General features: G+C 39.3%; 1 protein-coding gene across 5 annotated transcripts in view; it reads left to right on the plus strand.

Annotated features, from left to right (window-relative positions):
* The window catches only part of gnas (GNAS complex locus), a 303,471-nt gene that overhangs the window by 153,212 nt on the left and 123,769 nt on the right, over window positions 1–26,490 (plus strand). For all 5 annotated transcript variants that reach the window (XM_052031132.1, XM_052031134.1, XM_052031135.1 and 2 more), the window contains exon 5: window positions 24,506–24,603. In XM_052031132.1, coding sequence (XP_051887092.1) covers window positions 24,506–24,603 — 98 coding nt within the window. The remainder of the gene's footprint in view (window positions 1–24,505; window positions 24,604–26,490) is intronic.

Genomic DNA, 26,490 nt, shown 5'->3' on the forward strand with positions numbered 1-26,490 from the left:
AATCATGTTTGACTAATGTTACTGGTATTCTTGAGCATGTGACTATTAGAATTGATGTGGTATATTTGAAATTTTAGAAGGCTTTTGGTAAAGTCCCACAGAGGTTAGTCAACAAGGTTGGAGTACACTGGAAGGAGGGTACTATACGTGGATTGAGAATTGGTTATTGGGCATAGAAAGCAAAGCAGGGAATGGATCTATCTTAGTTTGGCAGGTTGTGACTAGTTGGATACTGCAGGGATCCATGCTTGGATTCTAGCTATTCACAATCTATTTTGACAATTTTGCTGAGGGGACTAAATATCATGTATCCAAGTTTGGTGTTGATAGAAAACCAAATGGAAGTGAATACAGAAGACAATGTAAAGAGGCTTCAAGGGGATATAACAAGAACATGGCAGATGAAATAAAATGTGGAAAAATGTGACCACTTCTACTTTGGTGCATGAAACCAAAAAGCTGAATTTTTAAAAAAAATGGTGCCAGATGAAGTGTTGATGTTAAAAGGATCCAGGTGTGCACATGTCACTGAAAACCAAAAGACAAGTGCAGCAAGTGATTAGGAACACTTATTATGAGAAGGTTTGAGTGCAGGTGTAAAGATGTCTTACTGCAAGAGTATGGCCTTGATGAGACTGAACCCTGGAGTATTGTGTGCAGGTTTGGTCTCCTTACCTTAGGATGTTTTCCTCATTGACAAATTTCAGTGAATGTCCATTAGACTGGCTGCAAGGATGGCAGGTTTGTATTATGATGGGTGATTGCATCAACTAAGCAAGTTAACAACGTAGGCCTTTTTGGCCCATCAAGTTCATGCCAGTTTACAGAACAATCCCTGTACATTTCCTTGTAATCTGTTCTCTCCCCATTTTCTACTACTTACTGTGGCGACATGTCTTTGGTATGAGGGGGAGGATATCATGTGGTCACTGAAAATATGACAGCAATGAGATTAGGGTTGAACCTGGGTTAATGAGGTTGTGAGGCAGCAGCTCTGATATAGCTGCATCACTGAAATGAGTAGAGGAATCTTTGAAATTTTCTACCACTGAGGGCTATAGGGACTCCCGCTAAGTTTATTCAAAATTGATAAATTTTGTGGTATTAAGAGAATAGATTGGGGATAATGCAAGAAAATGGCATTGCTTTAGAAGATCAGCCATTATCTTGATGAGTGGTTGGACAGGCTTGAAGGGCCAAATGACATGCTTCTATTTCTTGTCTATTATCTCCCACGGTGTGCCAGAGAGCTTGCTATAAGAAAGGGAATGGGTGTTGTTGGAGCTGAGGACCGAATTTAGGAGTAACAGAGGGAGCAGGCCCCATACAATGTTGCAAGGATACGAGAGTTTAAGGTGGTGGCATCACTTTTCCTAAAGTTTATTTACATATTTACAATATTTAAGTTCTCAATTCAGTATTTACAAATATACATTAAATTAAAACATTGCCATCCTTCTCCAGAATGCACTCCAGTCCTGGAAGGCCTCCAGTGAACCAGTAGCTGTAAATGTAACTGATCCTTACTCTTTCCTACCATGATTTTTCTTTACCTGATCCATTTATATTATGTTTAAACTTAATATATTTGTTACATTTTCCACTCTGAAGCAAGTTTAAGGTGTTTTCTCTTTCTGTTACACTGAGTGGTTATCTCCACAGCAGCCAGCCCAAACTGACCACTTCATGAGTTCCTATAATTTCTGCATGCTGCACTTTTGAACATCAGCTTGCAGAGCTTTGTTCTTTGACACTCACCAACTTTTATCGATACACCATAGAAAGTATCCTATCTGGATGTATCACAGCTTGGTATGGCAACTGCTCTGCCCAGGACCGCATGAAACTGCAAAGAGTTGTGGACACAGCCCAGCGCATTATGAAAACCAGCCTCCCTCCGTCTTTACCTCTTGCCGCCTTGGTGAAGCATAATCAAAGACCCCACCCACCCGGGTCATTCTCTTTTCTCTCCTCTCCCATCAGGCAGGAGATACAGGAGCCTGAGAGCACATACCAACAGGCTCAAGGACAGCTTCTATCCCACAGTGGTAAGACTATTGAACGGTTCCCTTATACGATGAGATGGACTCTTGACCTCACAATCTGTTTGTGACCCTTCACCTTATTGTCTGCCTGCTCTGCACTTCCTCTGTAGCTGTGACACTTTACTCTGTACTGTTATTGTTTCTACCTGTACTACCTCAATGCACTCTGTACTACCTCAATGTAACTGCACTGTGTAATGAATTGACCTGTACGATCGGTATGCAAGACAAGTTTTTCACTGCACTTCGGTACAAGTGACATTAATAAACCAATACTAATGAAGCTGCCAACAACAGGCACAACCTCCCAATCAAAGGCATGCCAATAAATCTTCTTCTCTCTGACCAATAATTATCCTGTAAACTGATAGCCTTTTATCAGTATCCAATACAATTACTAGAGTCATGTTTGACATCTGATTGTAGTCTAACCGGACAGTGAATTTTATGGTTTGAAAGAAATTTAGTGAAATTTGTTACATACTGAACCTGTTAAGAAGCTGAAATGGAACACTACTTCAGGACTTAGTAGGAGGATTACTTAAACCACTCCCTCCTTGCAACAGCCTTAAACATACTTATAAGCTGAGAGCTGTATTTCTAACAGCATGTTTGATATTTATATCACCAGTGCATGAATTTGGCCCGAGTATTTCTGCAAGTAGCTGATTTTTAACCTTTGAACCACTAACCAAACAAGTAAAAGAAAAAGTCACTAAAGAGCCTATAGTCGATGCAAATACCATGAAGCAGTGAGCAAAACAAGAACAAGCAAAGTAATTTGTAAGATGACAACAAAAACTTTGCTTATTTGGTCATTTTGTAAAATGTGTACTTTCTCCAGGTTTGCAATGATGGAGTTACTGCCAAGTGGGAAGAAATAGCTGAGATTCAAGAACGAAGCTCTGCAAGCTGATGTTCAAAAGTGCAGCATGCAGAAATTATAGGAACTCATGAAGTGGTCAGTTTAGGCTGGCTGCTGTGGAGATAACCACTCAGTGTAACAGAAAGAGAAAACACCTTAAACTTGCTTCAGAGTGGAAAATGTAACAAATATATTAAGTTTAAACATAATATAAATGGATCAGGTAAAGAAAAATCATGGTAGGAAAGAGTAAGGATCAGTTACATTTACAGCTACTGGTTCACTGGAGGCCTTCCAGGACTGGAGTGCATTCTGGAGAAGGATGGCAATGTTTTAATTTAATGTATATTTGTAAATACTGAATTGAGAACTTAAATATTGTAAATATGTAAATAAACTTTAGGAAAAGTGATGCCACCACCTTAAACTCTCGTATCCTTGCAACATTGTATGGGGCCTGCTCCCTCTGTTACTCCTAAATTTGGTCCTCAGCTCCAACAACACCCATTCCCTTTCTTATAGCAAGCTCTCTGGCACACCGTGGGAGATAATAGACAAGAAATAGAAGCATGTCATTTGGCCCTTCAAGCCTGTCCAACCACTCATCAAGATAATGGCTGATCTTCTAAAGCAATGCCACTTTCTTGCATTATCCCCAATCTATTCAAATTTTTTTAGCCTCCTGAGGAAGTAGAGGCACTGGTGAGTTTTCTTGGCTGTGGCATCTATGTGATGGACCAGGACAGGCTATTGGTGATGTTCACTCCTAGGAACTTGAAGCTCTCAACCCTTTCGACCTCAGCACCATTGATGTAGACAGGTGCATGTACACCACCCCCTTTCCTGAAGTCAGTGACCAGCTCTTTTGCTTTGTTGACATTGAGGGAAAGGTTGTTGTCATGACACCATGTCACTAAGCTCTCTATCTCCTTCCTGTACTCCGACTCATCATTATTTGAGATATGGCCTACAATGGTGGTATCATCTGCAAACTTGTAGGTGGAATTAGAGCAGAATTTGGCCACACAGTCATGAGTATATAGGGAGTAGAGGGCTGAGGACGCAGCCTTGTGGGGCACCAGTGTTGAGAATAATCGTGCTGGAGGTATTGCTGCCTATCCTCGCTGATTGCGTGTTGGTCAGAAGGTCAAGGATGCAGTTACAGAGGGAGGTGTTGAGTCCCAGGTCTCAGAGTTTGGTGACAAGTTTGCTTGGAATTATAGTATTGAAGGCTGAGCTGTAATCAATAAACAATAGTCTAAGTAGGTGTCTTTACTGTCCAGATGCTCCAGAGCTGAGTGTAGGGCCAGGGAGATGGCATCCGCTGTAGACCTGTTTTGGCAATAGGCGAATTGTAGTGGGTCGAGGTTGTCTGGGAGGCTGGAGATGATGCATGCTATGACCAGCCTCTCAAAGCACTTCATGATGATGGGTGTCAGAGTCACTGGTCGGTAGTCATTAAGGCATGTTGCCTTGCTTTTCTTCAGTACTGGGATGATAGTGGTCTTCTTAAAACAGGTGGGAACCTGAGATTGAAGCAGGGAGAGGTTAAATATGTCTGCAAATACTCCTGCCAGCTGATCAGCACAAGATCTGAGCATTCGGCCAGGGACATCATATGGGCCAAACGCCGCCTTCACCATCTTATTTACCTGTGATGCTGCTTTTAGTGTACTATGCACATGCACTGTGTTCCATAACACTCCTCAGGGCCTTACCATTCACTGCACAAGTCCTACCCTGGTTTGATCTCCCAAAATGTAATACCTCACATTTATCTGGATTGAAAGCCATTTGCCAATCCCTAGCCCACATACCCAGCTGATCAAGATCCCTCTGTAATTTTTCATAACCTTCTGCAGCATCTACGACACCACCTATTTTAGTATCATCCACAAACTTACCAACCATGCCTTGTACATACACATTCAAATGGTTTTTATAAATTACAAACAACAAAGGTCCCAGCACCGATCCCTGTAGCACACCACTAGACACAGGCCTCCAGTCTGAGAAACAACCCTTGACCATCACCCTCTGCTTCCTAGCACTGAACAATTATGAATCCAATTTGCTATCTCCCCCTGGATCCCATGCGATCTAACCTTCCAGACTAGCCTGCCATGAGGGACCTTGTAAAAGGCCTTGCTAAAGTCTATATAGACAGCATCCACTGCCCTATCCTCGTCTACCTCTTGGTTACCATCTTGAAGAATTCCAAGAGGTTTGTTAGACACGACTTCCCATGCTCAAAGCTGTGCTGACTGTCCCGAATCGGACCCCATCTCTCCAAATGTTGGTAGATCCTGTCCTTCGGAATCCCCTCTAGCAATTTACCTATCACCAATGTCAGATTCAATGGCCTGTAGTTTCCTGGCTGATTTTTGCTACCCTTTTTAAACAATGGTACCATATTAGTCACACTCCAGTCCTCCATAACCTTGCATGTTGCCAAAAAAATCTCTGCAAGGCCCTCCACAATTTTTTCTCAAGCATCTCACAAGGTCCGAGAATGCACTAGGTCAGGCCCTGGGGATTCATCCACCTTCATGCACTTAAAGGCCTCCGATACCATCTCCCTGCTAATTCATATGTAGTCCAAGATAACACCACTCATTTTCCCCCATTTTCTTAACTTCCTCCATTTTCTCTATAGTAAAAACTGAAGAAAAATATTCATTAAAATCCTCACCCATTTCTTTTGGTTCCACACACATTCTGATCTTTAAGGGGACCTGTTCTCTCCCTAGTCACCCTTTTAATATACCTATAGAATCTCTTGGGATTTTGCTTCACCTTGCCTGCCAGATCCTTATCATATCCTCTTTTTGCCCTCCTGACGTCTCTCTTAAGTGTACTCCTATACTACTTGTAGACATCAAGAGATTCACTAGTTCCAAATTGCTTATGCACAGTATGCCTTTTTTTTCTTAACCAGAGCCTCAATACCTCTCGTCAGCCAGGGTTCCCTAAACCTGCCAGACTTGCCCTTCACCCTAACAAGAACATGCAGGCCATGAACTCGTATTTTTAAAGGTGTCCCATTTGGGAGACGCTCCTTTCCCTGCAAACAATCTCACCCAATGAACCACTGCAAGATTCTGTGTAATGGCTCCAAAATTTTCTCTGCCCCAGTTCAGGAACTTAACCAGTGAAACGGTTGTATCCTTCTCCATAACTATTTTGAAATTCATAGAACTATGGTCACTGGACCCAAAGTGCTTGCCAGCAGACACTTCCACCACTTCCTACCTTATTCCCCAGGAGGAGGTCCAGTGTTGCACCCTCTGGTAGGTCCCTTTTATATATTGATCCCTTTTATATATTGGACACATTTCACAAATTCCACTCTGTCCAAGCCTTTTGCACTGTGGTTGGCCCAGTCAATATTAGGGACGTGAAAATCTCCCATTAATATTACCCTATTACGTTTACAACTAGTTGCAATATCTCTACTTATCTGCTCCTCTAACTCCCACTCACTATTGTGGGGGCCTATAATACAATCCTATCAGATTGACCATCCCCTTTTTATCTCAAAGTTCTACCTGTATGGCCTCACTAGATGATCCACCAAGAATATCCTCTCTCAGGACCGTTGTGCCCTCTTTCATCAAGAAGTCAACTCCCCCTCCTCTCTTACCTGCACTTCTGTCATGCCTAATAGCATCTGTATCTTGGTAGATTGATCTGGCAGTTCTGCTCTTTCCTCAGCCATGTTTCTGTTATGGCTATGATATCCCAGTCTGCAGAGCTAATCCACGCTCTGAGTTCATTTGCCTTTTGTATTGAAATAACTACAGTTTAAACCATCAGTATTTCCTCTCCTTTTACTTATCTAAATATGATTCTGTATAATTAAGCCAGTTTACCATTGCTTGGATCTGTGCTCTTTGGGCAATGGGAAATGTATTTGGTTTGTATTGGAGCTATACAAGTACTGGGGATGGGGGCAATAAGGTGCTTAAGCAGATGTATTATGGCAAATAGGGAAAGATGGAAGAATCTAGAATGTGTCTCTTTCAGGGACACAATTATGAAGGACTTCAGATGCATTTCTTTGTTCTTGTTCATTTGCTGCTTTTTACTCCAACTCTTTGGCTAAACTGCAGCATCAGGAAACATTTTGAATGTAGGGATCTTGATTTTTTTTCCTCACTGAAAACTGCAGTAGTTGTGTACTTGATATAAAAAGAAAAAAATAGCTGACTTGATGGTATTTAAGCCTTTGGTTTAGATAATACCAGAGTGATATATTTCCCATTTGTTCAGTAATATAGCATTCATATGGCAAATGATAATTGATTTGAGGATGAAGTGAGTTTTGACTCCCACATTGTCCATCATCAAGACCACCTCCATCACTATGGACTCCCCTTTATCCCACCTGCAGCCTCACTGACCATTATATTCTATTGTTTTTGGTTCTCTGAGATAACAACTAAGAGCAGGAATACACCATTGTGCCCTTGCGTTCTCTGCCATTCCATATAGATTGTGGCTTATAGTGCTTCTTTTTGCTGCATGTTGCCCATAATCCTAGACTCCCATACAGACCAAACATTTGTCTGACTTGGTTCTGAATGCATTCAGGGATTTAGCTCTCACAGCTCTCTGGAATAGAGAATTCTGAAGATTTGCAAGCCTCTGGGAAAAGAAGTTTTGCCTAATCCGAGTCTTAACTGGATGACCCCTTGGCTATGCCCCTTAGTTCTAGATTTTCCCATGAGGCAAAATATTCACTTAGCGTGTACCCTGTCAAGACCCCTCCAGAATGTTACATTTTTCAGTACAATCACCTCATTCTTCTCAATTCCAAAAGGGATAGACCCAGCCTGCTTGACTTTTTCTTGTGAGAGAGTTCCTTCATTTCAAAAATCAATCTAGTCTATCATCTTTTGAACAGCTTCTCACATAAGGAGGGCAAAACTATAGCTAGCACTAAAATGTTGTTTCATCGATGTACTATACAGTTGTACACGAGCAAGGGCACTCAGATCTTGTTGCATAACAGTATTCTGTAGTCTCTGCATTTACACATTACTCTCCTCCATTCCTTGTATCAACTCACTTCCACTTCATTGTTACACTGCTTCAACCAAGTCTTTGCCCATTTACTTAACCTACCTTTATCCCTTTGTGGATACTGCCCTCCATAACTTGTTTTCCCATCTGTCATTGTATTTTCAGCCTTTGATCCAAGTCATTAATGTAAATTGTAATAGTTAAAATCTAGCACTGATCCCTCTGGCACCCTACTGGTTCAGCTTGCTGACCTGAAAATGATCCCAACTTCTTTTTGGTTAGCTGAACTTCTATCCCGATATATCACCCTCAATTGCAGTAATCTCTTACCTGGTACAGTAAACTTATGTGGCACCTTATCGAATGCCTTTTTGGAAATTCAGATATACTGCATAAACAGTTCACCTTTATCCACATTGCTTATTGTATTCTCAAAGAAATCTGATAAATTTGTCAAACCTATTTCTTTTGATAAAAGCATGTTGATGCTGCTTTATTGTATTACGATTTTCTAAACCATCTTCCTAATGACGTGTCAGGCTAACTGACCTTTAGTTTCCTTTTTTGTCTCTCACTTGAATAAAGTTTTCTCAAGTGCTGGGACCTTGGCAGAGTCCAGGGAATCACAACCAACTCATTCACTATTTTTGCAGCCACTTTAAGAACATATGACACAGATCTTCAGATCCAGAGACCTATGAAGCAAGCTAATGGGATTAAAGGCTGATATTTTTTCTTGGTGATAATTGCTTAAAGTCCCTTCCTTTTGCTGCTGTATATATCTTGCTGTTATTGGGTTGTGGTAGTATTCTACCATGAAGAGCATTACAAAATAGTTTTAATCTTCACAAATTTGCTTACAATCTTCTTTGCCTCTATTCTGTAATTTCTATCCTCCTTCTTCTACATTGGCTCCCTGTCACCCATTCCATCACATGTAATAGTTATCTACAAACCCCTCAAAGACATTCACTCCACCATGCTACCAGAAATTTTATTCTGGTGTTCTCTTCCCCATTTTAGTCAAAGTGCTTCCTTGGTCTTAAGCATTGGAGAAACGGGCAGTTTCAAACTTAAAAACTCATCTTAAAAATCATAGTTTCTCAGTTCTGCCTCATGGCTTGTATATATTCTCTTAACCAACTTGATGTGTTGTTTTGTTTGTAATGTTTAATACTAAAGTTGCTCGTAAAGTGTGTATTAGTTCAAATCAACACCCAGAAATTAAATATCTTTGTGCATACCAAGTTATCCGTGTTGCAGAAAAGAAAACTGTAAAAATGTCTTTTTTGTTCTGTTGCTTAAAATAAAATTATTGTCCAAGCTATGACCATTATTTATTATGCATTAACATAACACTTTCATAACATTATCCCTGTACAAACTCTTGCAGGAAATGAATGTCATGCTGTTCATTGTTAAACCGTATACTAAGTGCAGCAAATGAATAATAATGTTAATGCTGTCAGAATTGTTTTGATTTCTTGATTTAATATTAAAAATGTTCAAAAAAACAGTTTGAATTTCTCAGAAATACTACACCCATACTTAATACACAGCTTTCAAGTAGAATACAAGGGAAAATGATTGAGAGCAGATGTTAAACAGACTTGTTGTAGATGTATGACATCTGTGTGGCATGGGAACATCTGACAAGGTAGATTTGAAATCAAAGCTATATTTTGTCTGTGGATAAATGGGACTTCTCTATGGATATTACAAAAATATCAGTGTTATATTTACATATGTATTTCACATGCCTCATTGGCTTAATTGAGTTAATTTTTGTCTTGGTGGAGAAGGTAGCAATCGCTTAGATGTTTTCTCTTAATGTGGAATGTGATTTGGTATCAGCTGAAATTAGATCAAGGTGCTTTGGTTTGGGGTTTGAGTAGGGTCAAGTGTGTTATGATTGCAGTTGTCTAGTTTTGATGAAAAATAGGGAAATGAAACATATCATTCATAGTTTGCTAAACAGTTACATACTCTAGATGTATTTTTATAATGCAGGGAAGCTGATAATTGGAAATATTTAATCATAGAAAAGACAAAGAACAGAAACTGGTAAAATTGAGCCAAACTATCCCATCGTCTTTCCTCTCTCTTTAATCTCCCATTTCTGTTTGTTCTTCATGGCTCTTGTATATTTCTTAAGTCTTCTGTATGCCTTAATTTATTGACTCCAGGTAGCTTTAGAAACACCCACATTAATGTCTTTCTGGTATTCTGATGAATAATCAACTTCTCCCAACCCAAAGTTAATCTACTGCCTTCTAACCTATTATAATATTTCATAATCTTGAAGATTTTTGTTTGTAATCTTTCTCACTTTGTGAAACAAGATCACACTCCCTTTACTCTTTAATATATAATCCTCAAATTCTCACAAGCAATGTATTTTGTTCTTCCTGTAACAGAGGGCCTAAAATGCCGCACTATACTCAGTGCAACCTACTAAAAGCAACTCCTGTGCAATCTTCTGGAACATCTCACAGCTCAGCCACCATTCTGCAGTACAACTGCCTTTGACTTGAGTAAGTTGAGAGGTGCCCGACTAAATAATTTTTGAAACCCCAAGCACACTTGGTTTCTTCAAAGGCCTCCAAAATTAGTCATGTACACTTTTTAAATGCATGTCTTTTTTTAGTAATCCACATGTATGTCTTTTGTTTTATAATCCATATTAAGATGACCCTTTTTCTTCAAGTGATCCGAAAATTAATCCCATATCTTCTCTGATCTTTGCACCTGCCCTAAGGGATATCCAAAAACATTTTATAAAATGTTGTAGTTAAATGTAAGAGTCAATTTACACAAAGCAAATGTATACAGGCAGCCTTGAGTTGGTTGTATTGAATAGACAGGGAAGAGCTCCTTTCTCTTTGAATAGTACTATGTATATCTTTTGTTCACCTGAGCAGGCATTTGAGGTATTGCATAATATTTTGGCCAAGATGTCAGCTCCCTCAGTTGCTTTCAAGTTTGTCTCCAGGAAATCCACATGTCTCTTGAGTAAAGCTTGAATGTGCAAAATGTTAGCAATAAATGACTAGCACTAATTTTGAGATATTATGACGTTATCAACAGCTGAAGTAAGGCCTGTCTTTGTTTTTGTCTTGCATATCTAGAGAAAAGTAAGATTGATTTGTGTTCAGTTCTCTGACACAACTTCATTTTTCTGGAGTGACTGCTAATCTTTCCTTCATTTAACTTTGAGAACCGAAAAATAAAAATAATTCTTTTTCACTTATCTAAAGTTTCACAAAATTCCTTAAATGTTATTTCTTTATAGCCTCCACCTTCAGAAATTCTTAAACATTGGAAATGCACAGCTAAAATCCACTGACTTTGTAAGAAAGCTTGAACAAACTGCAACTATCTGAACCACTCCCATGAAAATAGTCTTGCAATTATTTGTTCCAGTCCCATGAGCCCTGATTTAAAAAAAAGTACACAAATTCCACTAGCTGTTTCTTACTGTCTTGTTGGCTACAACTTTAAAAATAAAAGCCTTTATCAGATTTGCCAAGACAGTTTCCCTTTCATAAAATGTTGATTCTTTCCTTAATGATTTACTAAGTGCCCTGTTATCAGTTCCATATAGGTTCCTATTGTTTGCCTTGCTACCGATGTCGGGTTAACATTTTTTTTTCCTGTCCATCTTTTCTTAAAGTGGAACAACTTTCCAATATTTTGATGGCATTGTAAAATTAAGGAATTTTGAGAAGATCAATAACTATTTGTTGCAGTCTAATTTAAAACTGTAAGGGTATATAAGCAATACTCACAGGGTTTGATAACCTTTGGACGTTCATTTCTTGGTCTTTATAGATAATTTTATTGTTTCTGCATTTTCTTCAATGTTCCTGGAATGTCATTCATTTTATACTTTGAAGGAGAGTACAAAGTATTTGTTTAATACCTCTTATTTCCTTATTTCCCAATTTTTGTTTTTTTTTCTCCTGACTCTTGCCTCTTGGGGACCTACATTTACCTTAGCCAATCTCTTTATACACACCTATAGAAACATTCAGATTTCTTGCACATTTACTTTTGTTCTGTTTCATCTTGTTCATCTTTGCTGAATTCTTACATTATCCCAGTCTTGCTACTCTTTGATAGCATTCAACATAATTGGCAATCCCAGGTAACCAAACGTATGGTTTAAATGCTCAACCTGTTCTCTTAACAGTGGAACTATTCCATAATGGTCCATAAGATTTACAGCACAAGAATTGCCTGGTACAAGCATATACCTATCTTGAGTCTGTAACTGCATCAATTTATTGGAGTGGCACAAAGTAGTCATAAACTTTGCACTGCTTAAATAATACATAACGGTGAGAACACAACCTGGTCAGGCATGACTTTAAAAAAAAATTAAAATGCAAGTTCTCAGCTTTTAGTCAGAGGGTAGAATGGGGTGCTGCTGCTTGCTTTCCTGATTGTGTAAGTATTTTGAGATAATGAACATTGGTGTGCTAACTTCAAATTGGTACTTTAATCTTAAAAAATATTTAACAGACTTAAGTACCTATTAATATTTTTTAATTTTTAAGTTATGCCTGTCAGATTCTGTGATCCTGACACAACATGGGGCTCTGCTAATGCAAGTGTCCTAATCTAACGTGTCTGCAGTAAATGTCTTTGTCTTGATTCTCTTCCTCAGAGTGAGTGAATGAATTGTGGGTGCAAATTCAACTTGAAGGGTCTAATGTAGCCATTAGTGAGACTTGGCTGCAAAGCTGTCAGGAATGGAAACTGTATTTACCAGATCACATGATCTTAAGGGAAGATAGAGAAATTGTTGGAGGCAAAGGAATTGCTATAATAATTTAAGTTGAATATTCAATAATGAGGGAGTCTGTAAGAAATGTGCCCTTTAAAGAGAGCTGTATAGAATGGTAGGTGCTTACCTTTTAAAGGTGGAAATAAGAAACCGCAGGATTTGAGACTTGTGGAAATCATGTACAAGAGATGGGTATTGGCTGTGAAGTGGCACCATGCATAAACAGGAATTATAGAAACGTAACAATGGCAGAGAATTATTAATGGAAAATTCTGTATTTCAATTTGAATGAGATGCTGATTCATTCATACCAGAAATCGTGTAAATTTCTGGAGTTTAAGATGGTGCTTTTGCAACAGTATGTTTGAGAATCAACAAGGGGACAAGACTGTTATATTTGGTAATAAGTAGTGCGTCAGATATACTTAACCTAACACACCTTGAATGTTTGTCTAACAGCAATCATAATATTATTGAGTTTAGTTTTAAGTGTTCGAAATAGATGGAATGCATATGATGTGTTCTTCAAGGACCTGCATTGGAGCTGCAACTAGTCCTGGTATTTATAAACTTTTCAGATAGAAAACCATGTATTCAAGATTGCTGATGACATACAGGAAGGCGGCCTAGTGTGTGTAGGGGTAAACTTTAAATTACAATGACATCTTACTAGATTAAGACAATAGATAAAACAATGAGAAAAGCATTTAGATGTCGACAAGTAGGAGCTAAGTCGACAAGTTTGGACCTAAAATGGACAGGATATATTTTCTGGAGGTTCACAAGATCACAAGACAAGGGAGCAGAAGCAGGCCATTTGGCCCATCGAGTCTGCTCCAAGGAAAGGAACATAGAAATGGGGAATGGGGGAAGGAAAAAAAAAACTATTCTAATCCCAATTTCTGGCCTTATCCCCATATCCTTTGATATCCTGACTATTTAGATATCTATCTATCTCCTCCTTGAATGCCCCCACTGATCTGGCCTCCACACAAATTCACCACCCTCTGGCTAAAGAAATGTTTCCTCATCTCTGTTTTGAAACTGTACCCTCTAATTCTAAGATTGTGCCCTCTGGTCCTGGACTCACCCACCAAGGGAAACAGCCTAGCCACATTTACTCTGTCCTTTCCTATCAATATTTTAAATGTCGCTATGAGGTCCCCTCTCATTCTTCTGTACTCCAGTGAGTACAGTCCAAGAGCCGACAAACGCTCCTCATACGTAAGCCCTTTCATTCCTGGAATCATCCTCGTAAATCTCCTCTGAACCCTCTCCAACGTCGTCACATCCTTCCTAAGATGTGGGGCCCAAAACTGTGCACAATATTCCAAATGAGGCCTCATTAGTGCCCCGTAGAGCCTCATCAACACTTCCTTACTTTTATACACTATACCTCTTGAAATGAATGCCAGCATAGCATTCGCTTTCTTTACCACCGATCCGACCTGGTGGTTAACCTTTAAGGTATCCTGCACGAGTACCCCCAAGTCCCTTTGTACTTCCGTGCTTTGGATTTTCTCTCCTCCTAGATAATAATCTGCCCGCTTATTTCTGCTTCCAAAGTGTACAACTGCACATTTCTCTACATTGAATCTCATCTGCCATTTCCTTGCCCATTCTCCTAAACTGTCTAGGTCCCTCTGCAACCTTCCTATCTCTTCAATACTCCCTACTCCTCCCCTTATCTTGGTGTCATCCGCAAACTTAGCCACGAAACCATTTATTCCATCATCCAAATCGTTAATGTACAAGGTAAAAAGGAGCGGTCCCAACACCGACCCCTGCGGCACACCACTAGTAACCGGTAACCAACCAGAACGAGATCCTTTTACTTCCACTCTTTGCTTCCTGTCAACCAGCCAATGCTCCACCCATTCTGTTATCCTACCCATAATTCCATGACCTCTCATCTTATTAATCAGTCTCTTGTGAGGCACCTTTTGAAAGTCTAAATACACAACATCTACCGCCTCTCCCTTATCCACCCTACCTGTGATTTCTTCAAAAAACTCCAATAGGTTGGTCAGGCAGGATCTTCCCTTCACAAAACCATGTTGGCTAGGACCTATCGTGCCTTGCGCCTCTAGGTATTCCGTAACCCCATCCTTGAGGATAGATTCCAATAACTTTCCCAGTTGGAAGCAGGAGAAGAACTATACATTATTAGAATATGATGGACAGTTGCAGAAAATGATCAGAAAGGCTCATGGAATGCTGAGTTTTGCATCTTGGGGAAGGGAGTACATGGAGAAACTTGTAATGCTCAAAGTTGGAAACACCTGGTTAGACCACACCTGGATACATCTTAGGAAGACCTATTGATCTTGGAGGTCAGTTACCTGTTCTCAAAGGATTGATGAGAGATTACACAAACTGGAGGTCTATTCGCTAAGATAGGGGATCTTGAATTTTTGTACATCAGGTTCCAAAAGCTTTATTGCTTTTCAAAGACCCATGTTATCTTTGAGCAAGTCCATTACCCCCAGTTCTGATCCTGGTGACTGATTATATCTATTTGTTGCTTTTAGAAGCTTCAGTGACCTAATTACCATTAATAACACTGATAATGTGATAAATTAGTATTTAGCTGGTTTCAGTACTTTAACTGTTGAAAGTAATTTCATTTAGGATTCAACTTGGTCTGTAAATAAAAAAAATCCATCTGGAAGAATACCTATAAACATTTTGGGTCAGGAGTGGAAAAATAGGGACACTCCGAGCTATGAAAATAGAGATGGTGGGGGGCGGTGGGAACTAAAAATGGAGAAGACCCAGGTTTGAAAAATTAAGTCCTGGTGAGGGCAGTAAGGCTCCTGGAAATATGTTAAGATAAGATTTCTTTATTAGTCACATGTACATCGACACACACAGTGAAATGCATCTTTTGCATAGAGCATTCTGGGGGCAGCCCGCAAGTGTCACCACGCTGTTAGTAACATGTCTACTCTCAGCTGAGTCTTCAGGGCCAATCTGAGGTCATGCTCTGGTCTCCATACATTCCTGTATTTGTGCTTTAAGTATGCCAAAGTTGAGAAATCAGACTCGTGCAGGTAGTTGATTCCATGCTGCTGAGGAAGGGTCTGAATGGTAGGCTAATCCAGGCACATGTAATCCAAAGCGAGCTGGCTAATTGGATTCAAAATTTGCTTGGTGATAGGAGGCAGATGGTAGTGGTGGAAGGATTTTTTTATCTGATTGGAAGTCTGTGACTCTTGGTATACCACAGGGATCAGTGCTGGGACCTTTGCTGTTTGCGATATATATTAACAACTTGAACGTGACCGAAGGAGGTATGATTAAGTTTGCAGATAGCACAAAATTTGGTGGTGTTGTGCTTAGCGAGGAAAGTTGTCTAAGGCTTTTGGACAGACCCTTAAATAGGCAAGGCGTAGAAGGATACAGTTCTAATGAGGGCAGAGTATAGATCAGTTATAGCTGGGTGAAGTGTTGGCAGATGGAATTTTATTCCAACAAGTGTCAAGTGATGCATTTTCTGAAGTCAAGTAGGTGTAGGACATGTACAGTAAATGGTAGGGCACTAAGAAATGTTGATGAGCAGAGAGACCTTGGGGTCTGAGTCCAAAGTTCTCTGAAAGTGGCAATACTGGTCAGTTGGATAGCGAAGAAGGGATTTTGCATGTTTGCTTTCGTAGTTGGGGCACAGAATGTAAAAGTTGGGATGTTAAGCTGCACTTGGAGTATTATGTGCATTTCTGGTCACCACACTCTAGGAAGGCTGTGATTGTGGTGGAGAGGATGCAGAGGGGATTCACCAGGATGTTTAGTTATGGGGAGAGAGTGGATAGGCTGGGCTGGCTCTCCCTGGAATGAAGGAGGCTGAGGGGTGATCTGATAGAAGTATACAAGATTGAAAGGCATAGGGTAGATAATCAGAATCTTTTTCTCATGGTAGGAGCATCAAAAACAAGAGCACACAGGTCTAAGGTGAAAGGAAGGCGTTTTAAAGGGAATCTGAGAGGAAGGTTTTCTCTTGCACAGAGTAGTTGATATATGGAATGTGCTGCCACAGAAGGTGGTGGAATCAGATACAGTTATTACATTTAAGAGGCGTTCAAAAAATCCCTTAAATAGTTAAGGCATAGAAGGGTACGATTCTAATGAGGGCAAATAGGATTGGTGTGGATGGGCAAAAAAGGGTCAGTATGGATGTAGTAGGCTGAAAGATCTGTACAACTCTGACTGTGACTCTGAATGTTTACAGCTTTTTATAGCATGGACAAAGAAACTTTGGTGATAGGAAATCTACAATTCTGTTATTTGTCTTGGCTTCAAAAACACCTTGCTGCCTCCTTTAATTGTATTGATACCATGGCTTCCATTTCAACCAGGCTTAAACTCAAGTTGTTGATGTTTTTCCCAGCAAAGAGAACCTAGACAATTGATATTTCCAATGCTTTTAGGAAAGTAATTTTGAAAATTCCTCTGCAGGCTGTTCATGTGCTCTAGTATATCAGGCTTGTATTATCTGCAAAAGTATTGCTGTTCCTCATCAGAAGGGCAGAAAGTAGAGGGAATGTTCCATAAGTAGTAATCTAGAATTCCGTAAATCTCTGAAAAGTGTCTTGGAGAGACCAAACGTTGGATTCCCTGTGCTGAAGACTTACTCTATTTGTTCTGGTTTCTAAATGTGTCCACCAAGTAAGCAAAGCTAAGGAGTCCTGTAATTTCAAACTCCTGTCTCAAGGTCTCTGATCTCTCGATCCTTCCAGTATTCTTTCCCAGGCAACCACCTGACCTCTATGGAGCAGCAAATGTTTGTGGGCTGACATCATCTCTTTCTGGGGACCGTTGAACAATCAGCCATCTTTTATTCAAATTCACTGTTTTGACAAGTGAATCTAACATTCCACCTAGGTAATGCAGTGGTAATGGTCTCCTTATGCAAGTTACAGGTTTTTGAATGCAAAGCAATAGAGCATGATCTGCAACTCAGTAAATTCCTTGCACCATCTGCACAGATCTGTACAGTCAATCCACTCCATTTGAAGGTCCTTCAGCTTTGAATCTGCTTTCCTAAAATGTCTTGATGGTCTTGTCTTACTGGTCACAAAAATTCCACTTAAACTCCTATTGTTCACAATCCTTAAAAATGCAATTAATTGAAGCACTACTGATATGCTACTTCATTCATGCAATTGAAGGATACTTGTACTGCTGCATTTAATCATACAAAGCTTTTTGAATATCACAAGACGTGTTCTGAATCCTGTTTGCAACTGTATGTTTGAGAGAGGGATAGAATCCACTTTCCTGATTGCTTCACTGGAAGAGTTTTACAGATGTCTTTTGCACAAGGCTTGATAAAGTTCCTCTTATTTGGTATGCATTCTTGGAATGCCTGAAGTAACAGATTTTTTAATTAAGTGAAAAGTAATATAATACAAGTCTCAATGGCTTGGCTCATTGGTTTCTGGGGCAGTGGATGGGGAATTACATGCATCGAAGTTGTATTTTGTAGCACTGTGTAAAACTGGTGGAGCTTTTGAACATCAAATCACTATATTTTTATTAAATGTGATATTTCAAATGTTTCCTTTGTCATAGCACTATTTGCTAAAGTTTGCTGCTTGTTTTTTGAAAACATTGAGAAGCTTTTGTCAACCTATGAATGCTTTGTTGCTATATGTTGCTCTGCGTTGTCTTTAATCATTCATTTGAAAGTACATTGCCGCAAAGTATGCATTGTGACCTTTGAGGGACTAAGCAGGAACTAAAAACTATGTAGTGTGTCATCTGTAAGAACAGGGGAAACACATGTTCTTGAACCCTACTTGTAAGAAAAATATAACATCCATTTAATTACTCATGGAAACCACTGGCTCATGGAAGATCAAAGCAAAAGTGCATGATCTGGGCAGATAAGTTTCTTCAAGAGCAATAGAAAGCCAGCAAAAATGGTAGAAAAGATGTGCCATGCCTCATACCTCCTGTGCCAGGGTCTGTTGGAACCCACATAGGCTTTATCAGTCACAGAACTGGTGGGGAAGCAAGTTATTCTTGACATGAGGGACTGCTTAGGAAGATCAAACGTGTATGGTTGGCCAGTGGTCACGTACAGGCCAGAATGAGATTGGTTTCATTCTGCAAAGGAAAGCCAATTGTGTTTTCAAAGCAGTCTCTCAGCTTTTGTGCTCAGCTTTATCTAACACAAGTTTCTCGGTAACAATCTACTTGATTCAGATTTCCAGCTTACAAATATGGGAAATTAATTCTGGATTGTTGGTCCAGTTAATATAAGCTACTGTCCCCATGTTCGTGTTTGACAAAAGTAATTCATCATGTGTATTTAATTCTGTGTATTGGAGCCCTTTGGTTCCTCACTAAATTAATTTCAATGTAAAAATCTAGATGGCATGAGCATCAGATTATTTGATGAGAGAGAATTAGATCCGAGTTTTAACTTGTCTTTGGGTAATGATTCATGCATGCACTCTTTCCATTGGGATTTGTAAATGGTTAGGAGCATGCAATCTAGCTTTATCCATGTTCGCTGCAAGCCAGGTGCACTGTACTTGTATGAAACTTAAAACATTGAAAAGCAATTTGCAATTTTAGCCATTTAAAACTCGAGCCACCACCAAGGTGTTCATATCTCCTGTCTGTTGCAGTGAGACGAATGTCTTTTTCTTCACTTGTATTAAGTACTCTTTTTTTTCCATTTGTGTATTGTTACCACAAACAGTTTGACAGACATGGATGGGGGCTGCTATGATTAAATTGGCAGCTTGCTTGCCTGTAATTAGAAGAGTGTGAACTCTAAATCCCATTACAAAGGTACAAAATTTTGATTTTTACACATCAGTGCAGCATGGAGGGAAATGCTGTAATGCTGGACGCGTTCCTTTGCAGATGAGATGATAAACCAAGATCAATCAACACTCTTAGGTAGATGGAAAGGATCCCCTGCCACTGTTTAATAAAACAGGTGATTTCCTGATGTCCTGACCAATATTTCTCTCTCATTGAGCATCTCTCAATCGATTGATCATTATCACAGTGTTTGCAGGAGTCTGCAAATTAGCTGCTGTGATTCTTATGACAGTGACTCTGATAACCTGAGGTTGTGAAAGATACTATGCAAATTATTCTGTTTATCACCATGTGTTTTTCTCAGTGAACACTCAAACTCTGATCAGTTGGATAGCTCTGGTTGAGCTGATTATGGATAGCATTCCTATAGCATTATTTACTCTTCAGATATTCCTTTTTTAAAAAAAAATAATTCTAAAGGAGACCATTTGGCTCATCAGGCTGGAATATGTTGCCCATTCTAATTATTTATTTAAAGCTAATGAGCTACCACTCTGATCTGGCTTTCCCGTGAGGAATCTTCCACAGTGCTGTTGGGTTTAGGATTTAAGTGCAGTGATAATTAATGAACTGTAATATATTTCCAAGTTAGGATGGTGTGTAATTGGAGGAGATCCTACAGTGGCAATGGCACCATACACAGATACCCTTGGCAAGCATAGATGGTATATATTCCAACTATGGTGTGCTGATGTTTCCTGAACTTTTTAGGTTGAGGATGGAATACTCATCAAGATTCAACAATAAGACACACCCTGTTTGGGAAATTCATTGTTAGCATGTATGCTCAAACGTAGAATAGGCCTCGACAGCATAGTGCTGTCATGTAAAAGTAAAGGTTGTTACATGAGTTGAGATTGACCTAAGGTTCTAATTTTAATTTGAATGTCAGATTCCCATTGAATGATTTTTGTTTTGATTTTGAAAGGAGTTAAACATTCAATATTGAAGGGAAAGAAATCTTTTAATATAATGGTAGTGATATTTTAATCGTATTACCTGAAAATCAGATTGACTTTGAACCTGCTTTTTTTTGGTAAATGTGTTTTGAGATTCAATCAGAAGTAAAGCAAGACTAGTTTCAAACCTACAGTACATTTCACTGTACAGGAGGGAGTTTTTGTTTTTTAAGACAGTTTGTGGCATCCTTCAGTATATGAGTATGTGAATTATATTTAGTTGTTTAGGCCACCTGTTGGTTTGAAATGTGTCATCCTGGTGTATATTGTTGTCAATGAGAGAAGAGTGAAGCATCCTGGTTGTTAGGAGGCAAAGTTTTATTTATTTACAACATGAATGTCTAGGCCAGCAATTATTTTTTTTATACACACACACTATATAATATATACAATAAGAATAATAAATTATATATAATAAAATAATTATAATATATAATTATATTATTAAAAATAGAGACTTAGTCATACAGCAAGGAAATGGGTCCTTTTGGGCCCATTGTTCATGCCAACCATTAATAACCCATCTATACTTATCCCATTTTATCTTATCTCCTCCCCATTAACTCCTCACCTTGATGCTTCTGCAACCCATCTTCAATAGGGGCAGTTGACAGCAGCTAATTAACTTGCCACCTAGCACATCTTTGACATGGAGGAAACTAGAGCACTTGGGGGAAACCCATGCAGTCACAAGGACAACATGCAAACTCCACGTGGACAGCACTCAAAGTCAGGGTAGAGCCTGAGTTGCTGGAGCAAAAAGGCAGCAGTGCCAACCTTTGTGCCACAATATTGCCACCAATTTCTTTTTTAAAAAAAAATGGTTTATTGAACTATTGTAGGCTTCACTGCAGTATCAATGTGGCTGGACCAGGACAAATTGTTGGTGATATTTGCACCTAAGAACTTGAAGCTCTCAACCATCTCCACCTTAACACCATTGATACAGATGGGCGTGTACTCAGCCCACTTCCTCAGGTCTATGACCAGCTCCTTCGTCTTGCTGACATTGAGATAGTGATGGCATGATCTGCCTAGATGGCATGCAAGCAAAGGTTTACCACTATACCTCAGTCCACATGACAATAATAAAAACATAACCATAAATGTTTGCATGTTCTATCTTTTGACTGTGTAGGTTTCCTCCCGTGTTCCAAAAATGAGCTGATAGATTAATTGGCTGCTGTTAGCAACAGGTCAGGCAGATCCGTGGAGAGTGAAACAGTCAATATTTCAAGTCAAGAACCTTTCATCAGAACTGGAGAAGTGAGAAAATAAGTGTGTTTAAAGTTACAGAAAGGGGGAGGTGGAGAGAAAGTGGGGAATATCTGCTACAAGGTGCAGACCAAAGTCATCAAGGTAACAATTACTTTAAATTCTGACAGTTAAAGACGAGAGAAAAGAACAAACCCAAACCGAAATATCCAGCAATGTTGTGGAGAAAGGGGGTGAGGGAGTTGGGGGGATGAAGCTGGTTACCTGAAATGGTTGAATTCAATTTTCAGGTCTCAGGACTGCAGCACGTGCAGATAGAAAATGAGGCGATGTTCCTATAATGCCCAAAGTTTGAGGAACAATGTAAGAGGCCAAAGGATGAGAGTGGTGGGGAATTAAAGTAATGATTGTCTTAAAGCTGAGGTCCCTGTTGCAGCCTGAACAGATGTGCTCTGCAAATTGGTCACCCAATCTGCGATTGCTTCCTCTAACATGGAGAGCACGTAGTGAGCATCAGTGGCATGTGACCTTTTTGAGATTCTTTCAGAATGATTTCGGCACCATTTCAAATTCAAATAGTGTCTGAAGGACAGCACTTTCTCCTTTTATGTACAAATACAAGTGCAGGACTGTTGGTATCAGTGAAGGGAACTGATTAAGGTGACTTTTCAGATAAGTTAACGTGGTGTGGCTGAAAGGCTAGCTTAGTGGTGCACAACCTGTGAGATCTGTCATTGTGGCCCACCGAGATCCTCTGACACAGCAGTGAGGTCCAGCTGGTTAACTTGACGCTTCTATTCAGGTAGTGAACTTTTAAAATTCCAAATTACCTACCCAGATGCGACTTTTTAAATTTGGCAACTTTTTATAACGTAAATGCATAGTGCATATTATTATTAAGTAGATCTGCCAACTGCCAGCTTGCAATTATGCTATTAGAAGCACTAACATGTTTCCACACTGTTCAGTGATTGTGTGATGTCAGAAGCTTATTACATCTCCATATAATCTCAAAATCAGTAATAATGGATTAAATTTACATCCCCTGTCAAGAAGGGGACTAGCTGATTATGCCAGCCATGAGTGAAAGGTTGTGTGGCTTGTGGGCACAGGTCTGATCACAGTATTTTCTAGTGCTATGAGTAAAGGTTTTGGGAAGATTCCTTGGAGAATATGAGAGTACTCTTTGTGGATCAGTGCCATTTGTTTGAGCCTCAGGTAGCTTTTGTTTCTAAAGTATGAGAACAAAAAAAATTAAGATGGACTAAATTTTCCAGTTGTGTGGCTTGTGGGCACAGGTCTGATCACAGTATTTTCTAGTGCTATGAGTAAAGGTTTTGGGAAGATTCCTTGGAGAATATGAGAGTACTCTTCGTGGATCAGTGCCATTTGTTTGAGCCTCAGGTAGCTTTTGTTTCTAAAGTATGAGAACAAAAAAAATTAAGATGGACTAAATTTTCCTTCTACTCTGTTCCCATATTCCAAACCTTGAACAATTAAAGCAAGTCTTGGAAGCTTGAGATGGGCCCTCTATTGCTAGTACTGGTGCTAATGCTTTTGGGAATTTTCATGCTTTAAGCAGGGTTTTCGTATTCAGCATTTGTGGTCACACCATTTGCATGGTATATCCCTGGAGAAGTGCAGTTCAGGCAGAGATTGACAAACAGTTAAAACTGCAAGAGAGTCAAAGGGTACGGAGAGCAGTGGAGTTGAGATCAGGTTGGAATAGTCACGATCTCATTGAATGCCTTTGGAGCAAAAGCTTGAAAAGCCAATTGACTGCTTCTGTGCATGCTTCTTGTGTGCTTATGAGTACCTATTTAAAAGATCCCTATCAGTTTCCAAAGTAAATGTCTAGGTTAAGATGATTCATCTTAGTTACCAGTTCTGTGCTGTTTGTAAAACCTAATTATAATCTCACTGAATCAAGTTCAGAAAACAAGTTGGCAGGATCAAAACATGGAATGTGAAGCAGAGTGGGAAAACCAAGTTCTTTAAGTTCAGACCTCTGAAGTTTGGATTATTGAGTCAAAGGGTAACCAAAATAACAAAAACAGACTAACTTAAGGGGATGGGTTTGGTGAGGATGGGAAGGAAATTGACATTGTTTTAATTAAAGTTTACCTTGGTCTTGTAAAATATTGTTTACTTTTAAAATGATACTGTTTGAAAAAAGACCCAGACTGTTCTTACAGATCCAGGTCTGTAAAAAGCTAAATATAACTTCAAGTAAATTGTACTATCAAAATGTCAATGATTTCTTGCACTTTAAATAAAGAAATCATCATAGACTTGATCGGAAGTAACCTGAGCCAAAAGTAGGTCGTTAACAAACTTTTATATCTAGGATTGAAAATCAGTGTCAGGTTGTGCATGCTTATAATATGATGTGTTTCATGCAAGTGGTGCTCAGTGATTTTTAGATGGTTCAATTTCTGCAACCAACTCCCCCCGCTCCACCTTCCAATAAAAGTGTTGGGATAGTTCATTTGTACTCCATGCAGAACCTCAACGACCTGCTCATGATTTCCAATCTTATTTCTTTTCAGATTTTTAGCATTTGCTGTTTTGTTCTTATACGTGCACTCTGTCTTGGTCACTTTTGGTTACATAGTGTGTGAGCAGTCTAGCACCACTTGATTATGTTGACCCTGCTTTGCTTATACCTGTCTCTAAACCAGTATACAGTTGCTCTTCAATTGTGCTTTTATCTGCTTTTGAAATTTGATTTCTATCTGCTGGATTTTAACAAATTTTAACTGTTCTGCTTTAGGAGTTCTATGAACATACAACTATCCTCTGGCAGGATGAAGGCGTGAAAGCATGCTATGAAAGGTCAAATGAGTATCAACTTATTGACTGTGCACACTAGTAAGTACCTTTTATAATTCTCTTTGCAAATTAAATGGCTAGGAACAGCGATATTCTTGGACCTATAAACTAGATTAAGAATCTTGTAGATATGAATCTTATCAAATTTAGCAAAATTGTTTCATATATTGTGGAAAGCTTTCATATTTTGTTGATTGTTAATACTGATTCTAAAACCAAATCGAAATGTGCTTTTAATGGAAGTTTATTAGTTGAAGATGTTGAACCATAGCATTTTGTTGTATGAGACACAAAAATTAGACAGAGATATGCTTTCTATTTACAACAGCATACAATGTTTGAAATATTCTATTAACACTTTTTTGAATTATGATTTTTGTGAATAATGGTTGGGGGAAGCTTAATCCACTAAGTCGCGACTCATTGAACGTCACAAAGTTAATTTGAAAAAAATATTCGGGTGCAAATTTGATCACAACATGAACACTGTCACCCAGGTCAGAGACATGCAGCACAGAAATGGGGAGGTAAACCCAGCAAAATGCTGCGTATAGAAATCTGAAATAAAAATATAAAATGCTGGGCAGACTCAGGTTGGGCAGCATCTTTGGAAAGAGTTCCATTTCAGTTTGACCTACCTTCAGAACTGGGAATAGTTCAAAGCTCACTGCATCACGTTGTAAAATGAGTTAGTGTTTCTTGAAATTAAATTTTCATTGGAACAGCATAAGAGGCCAAAGGCAGAGAGGTGGGAGTAGGGACGAAGAACTGAAATGACCAACAACTGGAAGCTCAGTCCACAACTTCATCCTTGCAGATTGAACAAAGGGGTTCTGGAAAAGTCACTTCATGTACCTACGCAAATGTTTTTTTGAACATTGTAATTATACCTGCCTCTACCACCACCTCTGGCAGCTTGTTCCATATACCCAGCATCGATCCCCTTTAAATCTTTCCACTCACCTTAAACCATCTAGTTTTCGACTCCTCTACCTTGAGGGGGAAAAATGACTATGAATATCCAGTCAATATCTATCCAATCAATGTCCCTCATAATTTTATAAATCTCTCAGCCTCCTTTGTTCCAGGGAAAACAGTCCCAGCACATCCAGTATCTCCTGATAATTCATTACAGGCATTATTCCTGTGAATCTTTTCTCCAACCTCTCTAGCTTAATCACATCCCTCCTATAATGTGGTGACCAGAACTGCAATATTCTAACTGCGGTCTAACCAATGATTAATATAACTGTGACATGTCTCAATTCTTGTACTCATGCCTTGTCTGATGAAGGCGAGCATACCATTTGGTGCCTTCACCACTCTCTACCTGTGTCATCACTTTCGGGGAACTTTGTACTTGTACCCCAAGGTCTCTTTGTTCACCAACACTCCCTGGCTAGCTATTCCACTAGCTATTCCTTTGCCCTGTTTAACTGATTCTATGACTCTAAGGTGAGAACATGGTGAAAATTGGCAGTCAGGGGTTTTGGATTTGTGGAACTTCAGATAGGAGAAGGAAGAAGCACCAATGCAGTCATCAGTGTATTGGAGAAAGAGAGTCGAGGAAGGAGGCCCAGTTTGGCTGAAAGAAGAAATGTCCCACATATCCCACAAAGAGATGGGCATAGCTTTTATGAGCTCCCAAAGCTATGCTTTTGGACAATGCGTGATGTTAAGAACTGTTGTTCAATGTGAGGATAAGTTCAGGCAGGTGAAAGAGGGTGGAGAAAGAGAGGAACTGGTAGGGCCTCTGATCAAAGAAATACTGCGGGATCAGGCGGCCATAGTAGAAATGACCCCACAGGGCCAGAAAATTGGAAAAATTCAAGTGGCAGGGTACATCAGAGTGTTATGGATGTTGTGGAACTTCAGAGACACTGGAGTCACATTGGGAATAAAACATAGATTCTTTTTTTTTAATTT

This window comes from Pristis pectinata, chromosome 16, assembly GCF_009764475.1.
Source record: "Pristis pectinata isolate sPriPec2 chromosome 16, sPriPec2.1.pri, whole genome shotgun sequence".
NCBI classification, from domain to species: Eukaryota; Metazoa; Chordata; class Chondrichthyes; order Rhinopristiformes; family Pristidae; genus Pristis; species Pristis pectinata.